This window comes from Marmota monax, unplaced genomic scaffold, assembly GCF_021218885.2.
Source record: "Marmota monax isolate L192 unplaced genomic scaffold, Marmota_monax_Labrador192_F-V1.1 WCK01_AAM20220418_F8-fsc00007, whole genome shotgun sequence".
NCBI classification, from domain to species: domain Eukaryota; kingdom Metazoa; phylum Chordata; class Mammalia; order Rodentia; family Sciuridae; genus Marmota; species Marmota monax.
Window position 1 is genome coordinate 5,992,540 of NW_026692781.1, and position 22,366 is coordinate 6,014,905.

A 22,366-nucleotide genomic window follows, 5' to 3' on the forward strand; every position below is an offset into this window, starting at 1 on the left:
CAATTGAGACTGACTTGGACAATAATCTCTCATGTGCCCGCTCCATCATGTTGTATTTATTTATGCTAGCTTTAGCAATATCCTTGGGATTTTCTTGTTTGCCCTCTGTTTGAGCATAATGAAGACAATTGGTACTAGGAACCGGTTATCACAATTTTTTTCATTCCCAAATCAGGCAGGCCCCATAATACACTCTCTACCCATTGCCATTGAAGAAATAACACACATTTTGATGAGGCACAAATAGGTGCCACAGAAGTAACTTGTTAACTGAGTTGGAAAAGGAAAAAAACAAAAAGCTTGAAAGCCATTGATTACACATATTCAATTCAAATCAATAAATATTACTACCATATTACCAACCACAAACTTGGGATCTAAAGAAGAACATACATGATTCTTACACTGAATGAATAGTAGAAGACAGGCCTGTGATGATGACAGTGATGTTACCAGAAAGAAGGAACTAAATGGTCCAGATACTCAGGATGAGAAGAAACTCACATTTAAGATGGGCCTTCGATGATAGTCAGACTTTTTCTAAGTAGAAACTGTAGGAAAGAGCATCTGAGACATGGGAATTATTATTCTTTTAATATTTTATTTACATTTTAGTTTTCGGCAGACACAACATCTTTGTTTGTATGTGGTGCTGAGGATCGAACCCGGGTGGCACCCATGCCAGGGGAGTGCACTACCACTTGAACCACATCCCCAACCCCCTGAGACATGGGAATTGTCATGAATAAAGTTAAGAGGATACGAAAGTAGAGGGCCTATTGGGAATAGCAAGTGAAATAGCTGCTTTAGTGAAAGCAGCTGAAACACACAGTACAGTTCTAAGAAAGGGTATACTTCATCATGGACTACCAAAGACCAACTGCTTGGGTTCTGCAGGACATCTGGGGGAAAATATGGTCCAAAAATGGTCCAAAAATGTGTGTAAATATGCCACCTTTTTTTTTATCCATTCATCTATTGAGTGCACTCCAGTTTTATTGGAGATCCCAGAGAAGTTTCTGGAGAGTACCACCCAGGTCCACCTCTTAACTTTTGACTGACAGCAAGACGACCCCAAACTTTCAAGTCCCCACTGCCATGACACCTCTAGGTCACTTTGACCTCATTCTAATTGAATTTTTAACCATAAATTCTTACAAATGTAATGGTTAGGAGGAATTATACTTATCTCTCTGAGTTTCAGGATCTGGTTTATGAAAAGGGTCACAAAAGTCTTCCCCTTCTGGGTAAATTTTCCTTTTATGAACATTACTTTTGACCCTGCATTTCTCCTGTGATAACAGGTAGTTTGCTGGGGAATGTGACATGTCCTGTCCACTTAACCCACCAGGGCTGCAGGTAAATTGCTTCTTGGAAAAGGAAGTGTGTGTGTGTGTGTGCGTGTTGGGGGGGTCAACATTAAAATGGTGTGCCCATTTTATAAGCTTATTCCCCTCAACTTGTTTTCCCACCATTTGCACCTCTGATCTTGTTCCCACAGGGCGGTTGAGCGGGGGAGATACACACACACACACACAAACATATATAAACATAAAGATATAAACAAACAGTGGGTACTCCATGACTCCATAACTCTTTGGGACAGCTAATTTACAATAGGAATGTTTTCCTTTATAAACCTGTGTACAGCTGTGGGTAATACTTAATAGCTCTTTGGGAGCGGCCTTAGTATTAATCCTACGTATTACTCTCAGATGCACAATCTGAGACAGGTCTTGTGCACCCAGAGTATAAGAACCTCCTTGAATTTTGCATTTGCTCTTTCCTGCAGTAGCCCTTGCCAGTCACTGGCCACCAGGGGGAGCTGCAACCAGGCCAACGCGCCTAGATGAATTTTGTCCAACTCAGGGCCCTATAGCAAGTTGTCGGGCTCTAGGAACTGTTTTCTCGCGAGCACAAATAGGCTTCTCCCCGCCCTTCCTCGCCGCCGGTAGGCTCTCAGTGGCTCGCGGCAGGTGGCGCTGTCTGCGGCGTCTCAGAGGCCCCGGCTGCCTCGGCGACGATCTCCCGGCGGGCAGTGCGGCCCGGCTCTCGGGCGGCAGCGAGTGCCACGTCCTAAGTGCTACGCGGAGGAGCGGAGCGGGTGGTACGCTGGGGGCGGGGAGCAGCACGAAGTCCGTCTAGTCCACACCGATCGCCCGCCGCCATGGGCTCTTCGCAGAGCGTCGAGATCCCAGGCGGAGGCACGGAAGGCTACCACGTCCTACGGGTAAGGGCTCCGACGGCGGCCCGGGAGCTGCGGGCTGGAGGCGGGGCCCGGCCGCGGGGAGGCGGAGGCCCCGATCGGCCCCCTCCCGGAGCAGCCAGGCCCGATCCTGCGGAGGAGCGGCGACCGCGGGCGCTGCCTGGGCCGAGACTGGGTCGGAAGGCCGCTGGCGTCCACCTCCCTGAAGCATCCCGGGCCCGGGATCCGCGGCTCTAGGAGGACCGGCCAGAGCCAAAAGACAGTGCGGGTGCCTCGGCCAAGGGACGGCCCTGGAGAGGGTCACTCTTGGCTCCTCTTCCTGCGCACGACCTTCTTGGCGCCCTCCGCCCCTCCATTCTTAGCTTCCAAAGTTTGGAAGGGCTTGAGAGCAACGTCTCCAGAAGGGGTGATGAAGATAGCTTTTGAGGTTTCCCAGAAAGGCATCCTAAACCCCTCAGTCGAAGCTAGGGATGCGAAGGCAGGTGTTGATTCACCTCGGCGCTGTCTGTATGTCCGGAAAGGCCAACTAGACAGGAGAGGGCAAATTAAATGCCACCAAGTAGTTTTGACGGGCTTAAATTTACTTGATTTTTTGACAGAGCTTTTTTCTTTCCTGTGTCATTCCTGACTCTTTCAACACTCTCCTTCAATATTTCCTGGAGGGGAACTTCCGTTCTTTTCTAAGGCTGATGAGGACGTGTTTGGAGATTAAGGTTTAGATCCACAGTGGTAAAAGATGTAATGGGGAAGAATGTTTTCCAAATAATCTGGGTGAGTAAAGGAAAGCAACCTCCAACATCAGGATGCAAAACAAACAAAGAAAACCATCTACCTGTGAACGACCTTGGCTGTGCAAAAGACGCTGCTTTTTCCTCCTGGAACCAGAAACCGGGAGACTTTTAAAGTGGCATTAATGGTTGTGTGCAGTGACACCTGTATGAGTGGCAGTATGGTGAACGGTGAACAGAGTGATCCCAGTCTGCAGCGCCATTTAGGGATGCAGTAGAGTGTCACAACATGTTCGTTTATCTCAGGCAAGAGCATTTTCATTCAGAGAATGCACTTCCTGGTACTACCTTCATTTTCTGGTCCAGGTCCTGTGTTCTAGGTGAGATAACATTCCTAAATTACCCAGATCTCTGAGTGGTGGACTGTGAGAGGTCTCCTTTCTGATCTTTAGGATTTTTGTGTCCAGTTTCCCGTTCATTTATTTCACTAAAAAAAAATCCATCTTGATGTCACATTCTTGGTAGGAATAGGTAATTTTTTTTTCCAGAAAGAATAGAGAACCTATAAATAAATCATATTACCTTCCTATTCCCTTCACCTAACCCAAACCCCAGGTGCCTACTGATAGGGAACATGGAAGAACTGTCAGTTTCCAGACATGAAATGAAAATTAGTGACAGTGCTTTTCTATTATCTGGTCTGAATTGAGTTATCTACTTTGGGGTATGTTATCCAGTTACCAGCTCATTCTCACAGTAGCTGATTGTGACCATAAATCCTGGGGGATTTGTTAAATTTTTATAATATATACACTCAGGGAAACTTAATAAGATACATTAGTGTTAATGAGTAGAAAATACTCTGAAAGACATACACATCAAAAGGACTCCAATTTAATGGCTTCCGTAAATGATATAATTCCAATGGAAAACAGCTTGAAGTGTACTTTCTTCATACAGGTTCAGCTCAGTAAATCTTTGTCATACATATTCAATGGTGCAGACGTGTTATTAATATATAACTGTAATTTTTGGAAACACTACAGACAACCTTAGTTACCAATATGCATTTGGAACATAAATGTTGTGAAACATAGCAGGACACAGTGGCATACTCCTATAATCCCAGCTCCAGAGGCTGAGGCAGGAGAACTACAAGTTCAAAGCAAGCCTCATCAACAAAGAGAGACCCTGTCTCAGAATTTTAAAAAAATAAAATAAAAAGTGCTGGGGATGTGGCTTAGGTGGTTGAGTGTCCCTAATCCCTGGTACCAAAAAAAAAAAAAAAAATTGTTGTAAAAGATAATTCTTATTTAGATAGAGTTTTAGTAAAGGGAAGCTTTGAAATAATAATGATCGAGTTGGAGATGGGTGCTGCATGCCTACAATCCCCCTGTTTGGGAGCCTGAGGCAGGAGAATCTCAATGTCAATGCCAGCCTACACAATTTAAGGAGACCCTGTCTCATTTTAAAAGGGCTGGGAGTACAGCTTAGTGGCAGAGCACTCGCTTAGCATGTGTGAGGCCCTGAGTTCAATCTCTAGCAACACAAAAAATAAAAAATAGTAATGAATGATCATCTAGTTTAGAAAAATGCTTCTGAGTTCAGAACCCCGTCTGCCCTTAATTCTGTAATTGGATTCCTTACCTTTGTTTTCAGAGGGAAAAGTACTATGTGAAATCTAAACATATAAAAATGTCTTCCTTGCATTTATTATTGCCTAAATATATAGTTTTAACATTCCACTGGTGAATTATTGAACTTGTAAACCAAAGTAGATACGGTAGGATATTCTGGGATTAAAAATCACCTATGTTCAAAGAGTTCTAGACTGATTTAATTTGCAGTTTTCTTTGATAACCAATTTCTTGGCCATTTCCTTATTAGTAATAAATAATGTGATAAGTTTGAAATTATTGTAGTATAAAACACCCAAATCCACTGCTGTTTTATTGTTGTTATTTCATGAATTCCTATAATTGATAGAATAAACTTTCCCCTTTTTCCATTTTCAGTATCTACTTTTAGGTTCTGCTTCAAAAATCTTTAGGGAGGGCTAGGGTTGTGGTTCAGTGGCAGAGTGCTTCCCTAGCACGTGTGAGGCACTGGGTTCTATGTGGTCATGATCCTATTATATATCCAACTCTTCATCTTCATGCCAGAGGTAACTAACCTTTGTGCAATTTCCTTTGTGACCTATCCAATTTGTTTTATGCATATAAAAGAATCTTTCCCTCCACCTCTTTTTTCTAAGTACATATATGTACATCCTTAAATCCTACTTTTTGTTTTCACTTAAAATACACCTTTCTAGCAGGCTGGGGTTGTGGCTTAGTGGTAGAGCACTTGCCTGGCATGTGTGTGGAACTGGGTTCAATTCTTAGCACTGATATAAATAAAATAAAGGCCCACTGACAACATAAAAAATACACCTTTCCCAAAATTATTGAATTTTAATATTTTATTTATGTAATATGGATCTTCTTTTTAGTAAATGGCTACATTGTTTTCTGGTTCTCCATTCATCAGAGAACATTTGAGTAAGTTCAGCAAGTACAGTAAAATCCCTAAATTACATGTAACTCTACTACCTAAAGGTAAATTTTGTTGAAGTGTTTTTCTTCACTTTTTTTCCTATCCTCCACCTCCTTTTGCCTAACTTTGTACCTTAACCATGTTTTACAAAGATTTGAATAATATGGACATGTTCAAGCACAGTATGGTGGAAAGTTGTATTAGCTTTCCAACCTAAATCATCCAATTGCTTTACTTATTGTTACATAAATCAGGGCCTAATCACTGATCACAATGCTATGCATTCAGTGGAAATCAATGTTTAAAATTAATACCCTGTGTAGATACATGTATGTTCCAGTGCCTAGGAAAATAAAACTGAAAGATAATAAAACAGAATTATTGGTAGATGGTGACATTTTTATATTCCTTTTAAATCTAATATATTTTCTAGAATTTCTGCCATGATCATGAAATACTTGAATAACCATAAAAAATATAGTGGTAAAAAGTTATTTTTTAAAAGTGGATTCCTACTGGAAAATTTAAAAATATTTTTTGAAACCTTTGAAAAATAACATATTTCAACTTCCATGTTCACCATGAGTGCCACTTTTATTGAGGTCCTCTGATCCTTGTACAAGGTGGGAAAAATTCTAGGCTTCTCAGTTTTATTACTATGTGTTACCTCCTATAGTTGAATTATATTGAATACAGAGTTCTTGCTTTGATTCGCCATTAGTTATCAAGTGAACCCAGCAGGGCTTTCACCCCGCTCCCTGGTGCTAAGGGTTGATGGAATCCAGGGCCTTTTGCATGTTAGTCACTTAACATTCTTTGAGATGGAAGATACCTAACAGTATTTTGGAACCAGTATTCATACAGTGTGGGAACATGGAACTATCATGTTCAATGTTCACTCTTCCTTATGATTTCCTCTAGGAGAGATTTTGAGGTGATGGATGTTTCAAAGGAAGGGTTATTAAAATGCAGTGTGTCTTCAGTATAATAACAGACATTTATTCCCTGAGTCACTTGCTGCAAATTGGACAGCATTTAGGTGTTTTCTTAAGAGGACAAAGTGCCTACAAGTGGAATTATTTTTATAGAAAACAAAATACCTAGCTGGGTGCAGTGGTGCACACCTGTAAACTCAGCTACTTGGGAGGCTGAGGCAGGAGAATCACAAGTTGAAGGCCAACTGGACACCTGTTACACCTGGGTGTAACTCAATAGTAAAGCCCTCCACTGGATTCAACCCCCAGTACCAAAAAAAAAAAAAAGAAAGTAACACCTTGACCATATGTACTATTAGATGGAACTGCTCTTTTTAAATGGTGCCTCATTAATCTACTGAAATTCTGCTGAAGTGGGATTTTAATTTCATACTTATTTTGAAAAAATTAATTTGTAATATCTGATAGGCATAATTTTTCTTTATTTTTCTAAAGAAATGTTTCAAACTTTTTAAACTTATCCCTCTTTTGAAAAACAAAAATCTCATTGCAGCTTCTTTCTCATCCATTCTGAAAACAATATGTAAACAGAAACACTTGGGTTATTTTATTTTGCTGTCCAAATATAATTGGAAAAACTTTATAAAGACTCTACCTGAATATTCTGTCCTACTTCCCAAAATTAGTCTCTTTAATAGAAGTTCAAGAAGTTCTTTAGCTCATAAACATTCTTTGAACTTACTTTCAAATGTAGGAATCAGAATATTTTTGTTTATTAAGGCCATGGACTATAATATGTGAACCTTTGGACACTTTTGGAAATTCTATCATTAAGAAAAAAAGAAATTACATCATTGAACATAAACTTTCCTTTATATTGCTAGACCTTGGATAAATTAGTATGTTGCTTATATATATTTCATTTTTATATGATGAAGTATGTTTTAATGCCTAACACTTTTGAGGACACTTTCTGTTAGGGATTAATTCTGGTTTCTTTAAGCAGTACAGTACGTAGGGGTGGTTCTGTCTTTTGGGCCAGACACTTAACAGGACTTTTTATGAAATTTTCATAAGAATTGAGCTTAGAATGATCACGAACATCAGTACATTTATTTTGTTGCCCTTAATATTCTACTGGGAAAATTATATTATTTTTATGGATTCTCTAATAAATTATTAATAATCTAAACTGGAAATACTTGTGAAGGTTTAGTATATGCTTTGGTATCTGACTGTAAATTTCCTGGGGAAATATGATTATCAAATAAGATGGCTTGTTTTTTATAATGAAATACTCAGAATCAAAATAGTTACTTAGAGACTGTATACTTTCCTCTTGGCATCACAGGTAAATTTATTGCAGCATAAGAAGAATGATGCTGGGCTTTTGTTCTTTCTCCCCTTTTTTAGCACCAGTGCGACATCATTCAAGCACATTTTCAGAAATAAGGACCCTTGTCATCTTGTGGACAGGAATATATTGAGACTTATTGGTAGACCAACAGAGACTACACTGGGAACTGGAATCTAGTCCCTGCTCCATCACTTCATTGTGTTTCCTTGGGCAACTTTCCATTGAACTTCTTTGAACTTCTCTTTTTATCTTAAACTTTAGTCTGGAGATAATAGTAATGCCTCTTCCTCCTCTTTCACTAAAAATCCCATTAGATATTATATACAAAAATATTTTGAAAACAATTGAACACTGTTGAATCTCTTTATTAAAACAATACTGTCTACTTCAGTGGGTATTCTTTGGATCAAATGAGATATTGTAAAACATTTAGCATATAATTTGGAATATGATAAAGATTCAAGAAATGTTAGTTGACACCTTTATTAGTAGCATTTGTATTATTATGTCATTCATTAAGAACCCTATTGCCATGGCAATACTAGTTAAAATACACTAGTTGTAAATATTTTTAGTAGTATTTCCATTTTATCAATCAGCAGCTACCTTTTGTATAACTAACCATATACTTTACTGCTATTTAAAAGATAAGTTCTGGGTCAACTCACCAAAGCACAAATACATATGTTGCCTATTAAACTTTAAGGATCCTCATTTTTTCTCTTTGATTCATTTATTTATTTATTCTAATTAGGTATGTATGACAACAGAATACATTTTGATTCATTGTACACAATTACAGAACAACTTTTCATTTCTCTGGTTGTACACATGTAGTGTCACACCATATGTGCAGTCATACATGTACCTAGGGTAATGGTCAATCTCTTTCCACCGTCTTTCCTGCCCCCATGTCTTTTCCCCATCCCTTCCTCCCTTTTGCCCAATCACAGTTCCTCCATCTTTCCTATCTCCCCCAACCCCTTTATGGATCAGCATCCACTTATCAGAGAGAACATTTGACCTTTGCTTTTTTAGGGATTGGCTTACTTCACTTAGCATGATAGTCTCCAACACTGAAGGATCCTCATTTTTAAGGAAATTGTAAGTCTGTTTTGTTCTGATTAATTTTTTTGTTTTGTTTTTTGATACAAGGGATCAAATCCAGGAGTGCTCAACTGCTGAGCTGCATGCCCCGCCCTATTTTTTATTTTTTATTTTGAGTCAGGGTCTTGCTAAGTTGCTAAGACTGGCTTTGAACTTGCAATCATCTTGCCTCAGCCTCCCAAACCTCTAGGATTACAGGTACAGGTGTGTGCCACTGTAAGCCTGTTTTTAAAAACATAGGTAGGTGCTAGTATCTTCCTCACTGCTTTACTGCAGTGTTACTATGCACATTCATTAAAATAACTGAGTCTCTGTAATTAAAAGATCTTACCACATTTGATTTTTTCATTGTAGAATCTGTAGATAGTTTAGGTGACAGATTTTTTTTTTTTTTTCATGGTGAGTCATTCAGTCTTACCATCTCCTCGCTTTACAGCAAGAGAAAAGGAACAGAGAGATTAATAGGATTTGTCCAAGGTCACATAGCAAGTTTTCTTTCCCTAAGAAACAAATGTCTAAATGGATATTTGAAGAGAGTAAAATGAGTGGCTGGTTGTGAGAGTGGCTTCTTTTGGAGCATACTTCAGTTTCTTTCAACATTATTTTCCTAATGTTCAAATCTTTTTTAGGAAGCTGGTATATGTAAAGACCAATTTTTATTTCCTTTTAGTTGCCATTAGTGGTTTGTTTGTTTTTAGTGGCAGGGTTTCCTTATGTTGGAACTTGGGGGCTCAAGTGACCTTCTTGCCTCAGCCTTCTTGGTGGCTGAGACTATAGGCCTGTGCCATCAACCCAGCTTAAAATTTTATTTCAAAGTGCTTTATATGTTAGAAATTATGCCATAGGGCCAGTGTCAGGAGAACATACCCTTTGAGTTATTATGAAAGAATGTGTGAGAAAAATGTCTTAGTGTGTAAGGTTTGAACTCTTCTAGTCTATTGCAAAATTATTTACCGCACATTTGTGTCAAGACTCAAACAGGGAATCTTGCCCATTTGCAGTCATAGAGTAGCCCTTATCCCCCTAAAACTAATTTTTATAACTATGAAGGATTTAGGATTTCTTTTCATTATATCACATTTACAAATCTTTTCCCATCATTTTGATCACCTGAGCACATGCACATATAATGTGACTGCTCAAACATATGAGTGTGAGTGAACTATTCACCTAAGTGAGTAACTTAGGTGTTACTTGGGTTGAATTTATTTTTTAGTCTTAGCATCTCTACTGTTTTTAAAAATGGTGCAAAAGTGAGAGTGCTGATATTAAACTAAGCTAGAGGAAATGATGATGGAAGACAAAGGGACTTATGAACATTTGATGAGGACTGCATGGTACAATAATCAAAAGGAGACAGTTGCGTTCCACTTAACCTCCTGTGTTCAGAAAGTAACCTTGTGGTTTTCCATTTTGTTACTTTAAAGTAGCAGGTCTGTATACCTCAGATGGATACATAAGTAAATAGACCAATGTGTTTAGGAAAATATCTAATCTACTCCATCCAAACTTTCTTTCCCTTCTGTTCTGCTACTCTGCAGTTCCTTCCTCCCTCTTCTAATCAAAGAATTGACAGAGAAAAAAGGTTGATGTAAATATAGTTTAGAATAGTAATATTTGAAGTCTTAATCCTAGAAAAAAAGATGGATGTGTCACTAGAAAGCAACCAGAAAAGAACAACAAGTTCTATAAAACAGACTGTTTTTGTTTGTTTGTTTGTTTTTTGTTGTTGTTTTTGTTTTAAGTCTAAATCTGGTAATACTTTCAGATCTAGGATCAGAAGATGAGGGAAAAGTCAAAAGTTTAATTGGTTATTACCTGGAACTTGATTGAACAAAAAGGTTGATTGGATCTTGTAGGACAGTTTTTCAAATTTAAATTGTATTACAACTTGAAGAAAGAAAAATTTTCTTTTGTATCCAGTCCATAATACTATGTCATGAAAAATACTGATCCTTATTATGTCATGATTTTTTTACATTTTTTCTGTTTGACATCTGTTTTGTTGTTTATCCTGTCTTTGACTCACTAATTTCAGAACTAAAACAACCTGCTTTTAGTTAAATGACACCACAAGAGATTATTTCTGAAAAGTAGTGGTTCAGAAAGCCAGCTTCTAATCATTGGTGCTAATTTATTTTCATGTAATAAGGATTTTCCTTTACTGTGCAATCTCATCATAAGCAGCTCATTTTTGCTTATTGAGGGGTTAAAAATGTTTAGCAAATTTCACCTCAGGCAACCACTAATCTTTTTACTGACTCCTTGGTTTGGCCTTTTCCAGAATGTCAAGTACTTAGAACGAATAGTATATAACTGTTATTACTGGCTTCTTAAAAATCTATGTTTACAGTTTATTACATGTTTTCCCCAACATCATGAATAGGTGCTAAGTATCATTTAACCCCTTTGTGACTTTATTGGGGTGGGGGTGGGTGGTGAGGATCAATCCCAGGTCCTGGTGCATGCTGGCCAGTGCTCTACCACCAAACTGCATTTCTGTATCTTAATTGTTATTATGACCATCATTTAATGATGTGTTGAAATACATGTAGTTATCATGTAGACTTGGGCTGTCTGGTACTGTAGCTTTTAGCATCATATGACTTTTTAAATTTAAATGTAAAATTAATTAAGATTAAATGAAATTAAAAATTTCGTTCCTCAATCTCACTAGCCACATTTCAAATGCTTTGTCAGTCACATGTGACTAGTGGTTGCCTTATTGGACGGTACATGTACAGAACATTTCCACTATCACAAAAAATTCTGTAAATAATATCAAACTTTTGTATCTCTTTGTTCTCTATAAGACACTATCCAATCATACCTTATGTATATGCACACAGTAACTACTCACTACTATGTGGTAATAGTATCTCTTTCCTCTTTCACTTCTTTTGCCTATCATTCTCACTGTTGGTGGCTTGGAAGTCATATAGCTAAATTATGTAAAATAAATGTCAATGGAGTCTGAGAGTGGTCCTGAAGTGTTCTTTTAAAGAACAGTGAGCATCAGACCAAGTTATTTTGTGGTCTTAATATTAACTATGTAGAATCCTTTTTGACTTAATTGTAGGTTCTCAAATTGTTCCTTTAGGTGAGGTGTGGGATATGTTCTTAGGTTATAGTATTTCATTTCTATTTTTTTGGTAAAGAAAGAATGTCTAAAAACTTTATGTTAATGTACAGCTTCCCATCCCTTTTCAGTTACATTTCACACACACCCCACCTTCCCCGGGTGAATATTATCTACTATCCTGATTTCTGTCAGCAGAAATCAGGATAGTAGATAGTTTGACCTATTCTTGTATTTGGTGTATATGGAACCAGGTGGTATGTATTTGTTTGTATTTGGCTTCTTTTGCTCAAATTTTGCCTGTGAAATTTATTCATGTTGTGTATTGTTGTAGACCTTTCATTTCATTAATGTTTTTAATGTCATAGAATGAATATGTTAAAATTTATTAACCTATGAATCTACGGTTGATTGGCATTTGTTGGGGGGGAGTATATAGTTTTCAGTTTGGGGCTGTTACAAGCAGTGCTGCTGTGACTATTACACTGTGTCTTCCAGAGAATACATGTACACCCATTTCTATGGGGATACGCTTCAGAGTCAAACGTTGGGTCAAAAGGTGTGCGTATTTACAGTATCAATGGTTTACTAATTTACACTCCTACCAGCAGTAATTGAAGTCTCTGAATGTTCCACTAACCCTTAATATTTTCTTTTTCACTTTGAACATTCCGATAGGTATGTAGTGGTTTTGCACTGTGGTTTTAGCTTGCATTTCTTTGATGACCACTGAGGTTGAGCATATTTTCTTATTTATTGGTTACTGAATATCCTCTTTTGTTCACTATCTGCCACAATCTTTTTCCTGTTTCTCTACTGGGTTATCTTTATTTTTAAGCAATTATATTGGGATATAACTAGCATGCCATAAAACTGAATCTTTTGAAGTATAGTTTGGTGGTTTTTCAGTATATACACAGAGTTGTATATCCATCATCACTATTATCTAATTCCAGAGCCTTTTTTTTTTCCCCTCCAGAAAGAAACCCAGCACACCCCATTCTTCTACCCACAACCCCTGGCAACTACTCATTTACTGTCTATCTATGGATTTGTCTGTTCTGCTTATATCACATAGATGGAGTCGTACAATATGTTGTCTTTTGTGCCTGGCTTCTTTCACTTAGCTTGATGCTTTCAAGGTTCTTGTCCTAGCATGTATCAATACAGTATTTCATTCCTTTTTATGGATATACCACATTTTATTTATGCAATTTATCCACTGAGGGATGTTTGGGTTGTTTCTACTTTTTGACTATTATAATTAATATGTATGAAATTTGTGCACAAGTTTTTTTGTAGACATGTATTTTCATTTCTCTCAGTTGTATATCTAGGAGTGGAATTGTTGGGGTCATACAATAACTATGTGTTTAATATTTTTGAGGAACTGCCAAACTGTTTTCCACGGTGGCTTTACCATTTTACATTCCCACTAGCGGTGTATGACAGTTCCATTTTCTCCACATCTATTCTAACACTTGTTATTATTTTATTTTATTTTGTCATTCTAGTGAGTGAGAAGTGGTACCTCATATGGTTTTACTATCTGTTTTCTTAACAATTTGCAGTAGTTCAGATTTCCTCTGGATTCCTTTGTTGGATACGTATCTTTTCACTTTCACCATGTACCTTTTGATGAACAGACGATCTTAGTTTAGTATAATTCTTGAATTCTTCAGAACTTAGTATAGTTCTTGAGTTTATTTGGTTGACAATGCTTTTTTTGTCAGTGTTAGGAAGCCTTTGCATACTTAAAGACCTCAGATATTGTGTTTTTCTCTAAAAGCTTTATGGTTTTCCCCTTGGACCTTTAGATCTGCTACCTATCTAAATTGATTTTTGAGAGGTGACATTTAAAAAAATTGTCTTCTCTTACAAGCTGAATAACATAAGTATTTTTTGTTTTCTTTTTTAAGGAGTAAGAGACACTTAATAGATGATTGGAAAAATAACCTTTTTTCCAGGTATTGATTGGTTACAAAAAAATTGCCCTCAGATAGTGTTTGCAGAGTTAGGGGATGACCTTAAAATTTATAGGGCTCCTGTCGTAAGCTAGAGACTGAGATGGCATTTCACAAACTTTAGTTCATTGAATTTTTACAGCATTCTTGTAAAGTAGATAACATTATCCCTTACTTGCAAATGAGGAATTGAGGCCCAGAGAGGCATATTAAACTTTCCCAAGCTCACACAACTAAGTGGGCAGAACCACAGCTTGAAACCAAATCGGTATGCTCTGAACTTTTATGTTTGCACTGTACAGATTTTTTTTTAACTCTTAGTTATTAAATTTTTACATTGAGTCTGCTCATCTTAAATTGCTATGGTGTTTAGCTCAATAGTAAGTGTTAAATGACCTATGGAGCCAAATATATTTGTAAACCACTTAATTAAAATGAACTGAAGAAAGCAGAAGATAAATTTTAACTATCAAGAAATCTTATAGGAGACAGAAGGTATTGAATTAGTAATCCAATGCTGGGGAGATGAGGTGCCTAAGAGATTCTTATCAGTGGATAATATTGCAAGAGAAGTTTGCCTGTGCAGATGTTTAGTTGCTGTATTTATCCATGCTGTGAAATATAGGAAATTTCCTTCAAATGTAGAGTCAAAGAGCATTTTCTAGGGCTCCCCCTGCTGGTTTCCTAGCACTAATTAAGATACCTACTTATTTATAAATGATATAAATAAATTTGGGGAAGAAATTAATTTCAAGGCCCATTAGAAACAGGAAATCAATATTTGTAGCAAATGAAATGGAAAAATGGAGTTTGGGGAAGAATTTTTTAAATTTTATTTGTTTTAAAATTCACACTTAACTGTTGGATCCTTTTTGAGTTATCAGAGGTACACCTGATCCTGAAAACTTTCCATTTCAGAGAAGTAGTTTAAACTTTATACTCAGAAGGTGGCATGATAAGAATCATTGTGTAGGGTCAACTTTCTGAGTCAGTGATGACATTACAAAAGTGTTGTCGTTAGTCTTTTTAACAAAAAGATAAAGTTGGCAAACTCAGTGAAGTCCAAAACTGATGATGAACTAGTTGCCTTCTAGATAAAATTCTATTAATGGTCATTTGGAAACATTAGATTAGATAATTAGATAACCAGATGACTAGACATGGACCCTATTAAATGAAACTCCTAGGACTCTAGGTATCTGTACCATCAATCCCCTTTTCATACCTGAGGAGTTTCTCTTCTAACTATGGCCACTTAATGGCCAATCATTTCATGCCTGGTAGAGGTGACTCCCGGGTGGTAGTGACTTATAGATCCAGGCAGCCACCACTTTCCCTTTCAGAGTTGTCATTGGGGTGGGGGGAATTCTTTCTGTTCCTTGGGTTCTAGATATTTTGTTTGATAATACATAGAATAGGAAATAACTGAGTATAAGAAAAGGAAAACAGTATATACTGATTTTTTTATTAGAGCTAATACCTTTAAATAATGAACTCCTTTAATATTTAACTTCATTATGAAAAGGTTTTAGTTCTAAATTTGCAGGAAATGTACATAATGCAAGATCAAAAAGTTTTAGTAAATATTGAACCATCTTTCTGTTTACTGTGGCCAAAAAAAAAAAAAAAAAGAAAAAAAGAAAAGAGAATCTAGTTTTTCTTCCTTCGGACAGTGATAATATGATTTGGCTTAAAGTAAATAGATAGGCCACATCAATGATCATGACAGCACAATTCACAATAGCTAGACTTTGGAATCAACCCAGATGCCCTTCAATAGATGAATGGATTAAAAAACTGTGGCATTTATACACAATGGAGTATTACGCAGCACTAAAAAATGACAAAATCATGGATTTTGCAGGGAAATGGATGGCATTAGAGCAGATTATGCTAAGTGAAGCTAGCCAATCCTTAAAAAACAAATGCCAAATGTCTTCTTTGATATAAAGAGAGCAACTAAGATCAGAACAGGGAAGAAGAGCATGAGGAAAAGATTAACATTAAACAGAGTCGAGTGGGGGGAGAGAAAGGGAGAGAGAAGGGAAACTATGGAAATGGAAGGAGATCCTCATTGTTACACAAAATTACATATAAGAGTTTGTGAGGGGAAAGGGGAAAAAAAAAACAAGGGAGAGAATTAAACAACAGCAGATGGGGTAGAGAGGGAAGATGAGAGGGAAGGGGAGGGGGGATAGTAGGGGATAGGAAAGGTAGCAGAATACAACAGTCACTAATATGGTATTATGTAAAAATGTGGATGTGTAACCGATGTGATTCTGCACCTTGTATTTGGGGTAAAAAATGGGAGTTCATAACCCACTTGAATCAAATGTATGGAAGATGATATGTCATGAGCTGTGTAATGTTTTGAACAACCAATAAAAAAATAAAAAAATAAAAAAAAAAGTAAATAGATAGAAGGTAACACTAATTCAAGAAGTAATGAACAATTCTGATTGACATTGGCATTAGAGGAATGTATCTGGGAACAATCTGAGTTCCATTTTTAAAGCATTAAAATGATTTGTTACTGTGTAAATAGCTACAGTTTTATGTATAGATTAATGTGTATCTTTTATTTGCGTAGCTTTAGAATTGACTATTATAACTGTGTGGATTGTTATAGAAAATCAAAAATATTGGTGCAGACTTTTTGCTTTTGTATGATAGTTTTGGCAGTACTTAATAACAGGTAGCAAAGTAAAAATCCTTTAGACAATTGTGAAAATTATTTTAGTAAAGGAAATATAAAGTTGATTGTATTCACATTTTGATTATATTGGTCATATTTCTGTTACTAGCTACTAATATTACTGGAAATTTAGAGACTGGATAATCAATTTTAATCCATTTCAGACCTTCTCCTTAGATTCCTATATCTCCATTATAACGCTAGCCTCTTTGGTCCTCGATTAGAGGGCTGTGTTTCTCTTCTCACCTTTTTCTCAGCAGATGACTATCTTGACAGTCCCTTGACAGTTAAGGAATAATGCTTGAATTTTTTGCTCAGTTGTAATGATTAACTGTTTACTAATTGCTGGAGGAGTGGCATCTTCCTCTCTAAAAAGGAGAAAGTAATGTGGAAATAGAGCCGTAAAGGGACAACCTCATATAGGAGATAAACTTAAAAAGTGAGTAGAATTTAAAGAGCTGAAAGGCATTCTCTGGGAGAGATGAAGAGAAATGCAAGAATTAGCATGTGTCTGTATTTCATTGTTAATGAAATTAATCTATTTTTACTGAAAAAGGATAGCTATGGAAATTTAGCTTACAATTTTAAATTAAGCTTTACATTTTTAATATTTTGTTTTTATAGGTACAAGAAAATTCCCCAGGACATAGAGCTGGACTGGAGCCTTTCTTTGACTTTATTGTTTCTATTAATGGTTCAAGATTAGTAAGTTTGGCTTTTTGTTAGTTTTGTCTATAGTACTTTGTGATCTTTTGGAAATGGAATTTTTCATATTATCTGGGATGGATGTTTATTAATTACTTAGATTATTTAGAGTATGATGCTAATTTTTAGAAATAATCACAGGTTGGTAAACTTTAAAATGTCAAATCTATACTTTACAGTGCCTCACACCCCAGTGTACAATCACTGCAGTCTTTTACTTTATATGTTAAATATTTGATTTTTATAAGCAGAAAGAAATAATTAAGATATAAAGGATTATTTTTAAAGATGGTAGACTTTTGTACGTTTTGGCAAATGGATTAGTAAAATGTCACTTGTCGGTTTTCTTGGGGCTAAATTCATGACATACACATAATTTTATTAGAACCAAAAGATGTTCTCGAAAAGTACAGAATTAAAAACTAGTTTTTATAAATCCTTTCATTTTACCCATAATAAAGCCCTATAGGAAGGAAATCATGTCCTATCAGCAAAGGAATCTTATGACAATAGATACTTGATTAGTTTATTTGTTCCTAACAGACTTAAGGTTTTGTTCATTACTTACCAACACTCTGACATAATGGCCTTTATTCATTTATCTAATAAAATATTTAATATTCTTTTTCCATTTTCTTTTCCTTCCGGCTCCTAATAAATAATAAAGTATATATTTAGAGGCAAAGTTCAAAATTAAACTTTAACCACAGTAGATATTTTAGATTGTGATATCAAAGTCATTGCAATTGTGTTAGTAATCTGATTATAGTATATTTTGTTTTTAATCACTGAAGCCCTTGATCACTCTAAATAATGTTGAGATGAAAATTCTATAATCCATACTCAACTATTAGAAAAAAAGGTTAGTTTATGACCCATAATGGGTAGGGAGCGGGAGCATGGGAAGAATAGACAAACTCTAGATAGGGCAGAGGGGGTGGGAAGGGAAGTTGGGGGGCGGGGACAGGAGGTTAGCAATGATGGTGGAATGTTATAGACATCATTATCCAAAGTACATGTATGAAGACATGAATTGGTGTCAACATACTTTATATACTAACAGACATTAAAAAATGTGCTATATATGTGTAATAAAAATTGTAATGCACTCCACTGTCATGTATTTAAAAAATAACATCAATAAAAAACAAAAAACAAATAGATCAGTAAAAAAAACAAAAGGTCAGTTTAAAGACAGTACTAACATAAGAGTTGTTCTTAACTTCTTGACATTTTGTATATAAAGGAATATTTGAATGTTAATGAAACTTTTGCCTGATGAATGTTATATTTATATAGATTTGATATTATTCTTTGAGAGCTATAGGATACTTACACTAAGAATAGTTACATTTCTTAAAAAATGTGATTTCTGTGTGTTCACAGAATAAAGACAATGACACTCTGAAGGATCTACTGAAAGCAAATGTTGAAAAGCCTGTCAAGATGCTCATCTACAGCAGCAAAACTCTGGAGCTGAGAGAGACCTCAGTCACACCAAGCAACTTGTGGGGTGGCCAGGGCTTATTGGGAGTGAGCATTCGATTCTGCAGCTTTGACGGAGCAAACGAAAATGTCTGGCATGTATTGGTAGGTACGACCATGAACTATTACCTGCAGTGGAACAAGCAGTGTGGAAAGGTGTTTGTAACAGTGATTATCTCCAGTTTGGGGAGATCATAATAAATCATCGCTTATTGCTTTTTAAATATAGATTGATTTCTTTTTAAATATTTTTTTAGTTGTAAATGGACACAATATTTTCATTTCTATCTATCTATCTATCTATCTATCTATCTATTTATTTATGTGGTGCTGAGGGCCTTACATGTTCGAGGCAAGTGCTCTACCACTGAGCCACAATCCCAGCCCTTAAATATAGATTGATTTTTTTAAAAAATGTGAGGAGATGCAAATATCGAAACCTAAGAATGCTTTCTAATGATGTATCTGTTAGAATAAGGTGTGTTAAGCAGAAAGCTACAGAAATATTTTAAATATTTGAAAAATATTACATAATTTTTAGTCTTGAAAAGTTTTAAATTCTAGTTTCTGACTTCTAACATTATTTCCAATAAGATAGATAGATTTCTAGGGTTCTTAACTATAATTAAAAATAGTGGCTATAAAACTTGGAGCATTACTTTATATGTATTAATTTTAGGGTGTGTTTTTGTGTCATCCTAGGAAGTAGAATCAAATTCTCCTGCAGCACTGGCAGGTCTTAGACCACACAGCGATTATATCATTGGAGCAGATATGGTCATGAATGAGGTAATTAATGTGTTCGTTAATGAATTATCTTCTAGTACTTTCTCATTGTGTGTGGACTCAGAAGAATGTTTGCATGCTTTCCATTTAGATTTAAAATTTTGTTCTTTGCTGATCAAGATAGCTTATGCTTCAGTGTTCGATGGAACATCTGGGAGGTATCTTGTTAGGTATAGCTATGAGGAAAAACACATACTTGTGGCAGTTGCACAGATTTTATGTATATGATGTACAAAATTTCTTATGTGCCTTAAAACTAAATCAAATCCTCATTTTAGTCATCAATTTCATTTTTTCTTCCCCTTTTGTTTTTTATCCCCCCCTTGAAGTGCTACGTCATCTCCTTTTTGCTTTTCAAGATTACAGAATTGGCTCAGGTGTATTAGTCAGGTCCTTTTCTAAATCCATTAGCTGGCATAAGTATATATTACCAATTCAAGATGAGAAAAAATAAGGTGCCAGAATAACCAGGGTTTTTATTTGTTTGTTGTTTTGTTTGCTTGCTTGTTTTTGTTCTGAGGGTTAAACCTAGGGGCCCTTTACCACTGAGTTACATCCCCAGCATTTTTATTTTTTATTTTGATACAGGGTCTCACTAAGTTTCCCAGGCTGACCTTAAACTTGCAGTTCTCCTGCCTAAGCCTCTGAAGCCTCTGGGCTTACAGGCATGCACCACTGCACCCAGCTAGCTATCAGGTTTTAATAATGGAGAGTAAAAGGAGAATATGTAGAACTTGAGGATACAGGGGTTTGAATAAGAATGCTGACTAGGTCTTATGGACTGGACTCAAGCCTTACACTTAGTAGGCCTTTTTTTTAGTAAATTATTTATTTATTCTAATTTGTTATACATGATGGCAGAATGCAATTCATTTCATATTACACATTTAGAGCATAATTTTTCAAGTCACTGGTTATACACAATGTATTTTCACACCATTCGTGTCTTCATGCATGTACTTAGGGTAATGATGTCTAACTCATTCCACCATCATTCCTACCCCCTTGCCCCCTCCCTTCCCCTCCCTCACCTTTGCCCTATCTAAAGTTCCTCCATTCTTCCCACGCTCTACTCCATTGCCATTATGAGTCAGCATCCTCATATTAGAGAAAACATTCAGCTTTTGGTTTTTTGGGATGGCTTACTTCACTTAGTATTATTTTCTCCAACTCCATCCATTTACTGCAAATGCCATGATTTAGTTTCATTTAATGCTGTATATGTGTGTGTGTGTGTGTGTGTGTGTGTATACACCAAAGTTTATCTATCCATTCATCTACTGAAGGGCATCTGAGTTGGTTTCACAATTTAGCTAATGTGAATTATACTGCCATAAACATTGATAATGGCTATGTCCCTATAGTATGCTGTTTTTATGTCCTTTGGGTGTAAACCGAGGAGTGTGATAGCTGGGTCAAATGGTGGTTCCATTCCAAGTTTTCCAAGGAATCTCCATACTGCTTTCCAGATTGGCTACACTAGTCCCACCAGCAATGTATGAGTGTGCCTTTTTCCCCACATCCTCACCAACACTTATTGTTGTTTGTATGCTTGATAGCTGCCATTCTGAATGGAGTGAGATTGATTTGCATTTCTCTAATTGCTAGAGATGTTGAACATTTTTTCGTATGTTTGTTGATTGATTTATATCCTCTTCTGAGAAGGGTCTGTTCAGTTCCTTGGCCCATTTGATTGGGTTGTTTATGGGTTTTTTTGTTTGTTTGTTTGTTTTTGGTTTAAGGTTTTTGAGTGCTTTCTATATCCTAGAGATTAGTGTTCTATCTATCTGATGTGCTTGTGGTATAAATTTGCTCCCATTCTGCAGGCTTTCTATTCACCTCACTGATTGTTTCTTTTGCTGAGAAGAAGCTTTTTAGTTTGAATCCATCCCATTTATTGATTTTTGGTTTTAATTCTTGCAGTATAGGAGTCTTATTAAGGAAGTTGAGGCCTAATCCCACATGATGGAGATTTGGGCCTACTTTTTCTTCTATTAGGTGCAAGGTTTCTGGTTTAATTCCTAGTCCTGGATCCACTTTGAGTTGAGTTTTGTGCATGGTGAGAGATAGAGGTTTAATTTCCTTTTGTTACATGTGGATTTCTAGTTTTCTCAGCACCATTTGTTTAAGAGGCTATCTTTTCTCCAATATATGTTTTTGGTGCCTTTGTCTAATATAAGATAACTGTAGTTATATGAGTTAGTCTCTGTGTTCTCTATTCTTCTGTACCATTGGTCTACAGGTCTATTTTGGTGTCAATACCATGCTGTTTTTATAACTGTTTCTCTGTAGTGTAGTTTAAGGTCTGGAATAGTAATGCCACCAGCTTCACTCTTCTTGCTAAGGATTGCTTTGGCTATTCTAGGTCTCTTATTTTTCCAGATAAATTTCATGATTACTTTTTCTATTTCTATGAGGAATGTCATTGGGATTTTGATTGGGATTGCATTGAATCTGTATAATGCTTTTGGTAGTATGGTCATTTTGACAGTATTAATGCTGCCTATCAAAGAACAAGATAGATCTTTCCATCTTCTAAGGTCTTCTTCAATTTTTTTCTTTAGTGTGCTGTAGTTTTCGTTGTAGAGGTCTTTACCTCTTTTGTTAAGTTTATTCCTAAATCTTTTTATTTTTAAGCTATTGTAAATGGGGTGGTTTTCCCAGTTTCTCTTTCTGAAGATTTGTTACTGATGTACAGAAATGTAGTAGGCCTTTCTTGAGATAATATATTGCATTGTACATTGAATGAAATCTTTCTTGGCATATCAAAAAATGATTTCAGTG

At 36.3% G+C, this 22,366-nt stretch overlaps 1 protein-coding gene across 1 annotated transcript in view; it reads left to right on the plus strand.

Annotated features, from left to right (window-relative positions):
• Nucleotides 1-2,024: 2,024 nt before the first annotated feature.
• The window catches only part of Gorasp2 (golgi reassembly stacking protein 2), a 32,811-nt gene continuing 12,469 nt past the window's right edge, over nt 2,025-22,366 (plus strand). The window contains exons 1-4 of the mRNA XM_046447162.2: nt 2,025-2,230; nt 17,231-17,311; nt 18,698-18,901; nt 19,499-19,585. Coding sequence (XP_046303118.1) covers nt 2,168-2,230; nt 17,231-17,311; nt 18,698-18,901; nt 19,499-19,585 — 435 coding nt within the window. The 5' untranslated portion in view covers nt 2,025-2,167. The remainder of the gene's footprint in view (nt 2,231-17,230; nt 17,312-18,697; nt 18,902-19,498; nt 19,586-22,366) is intronic.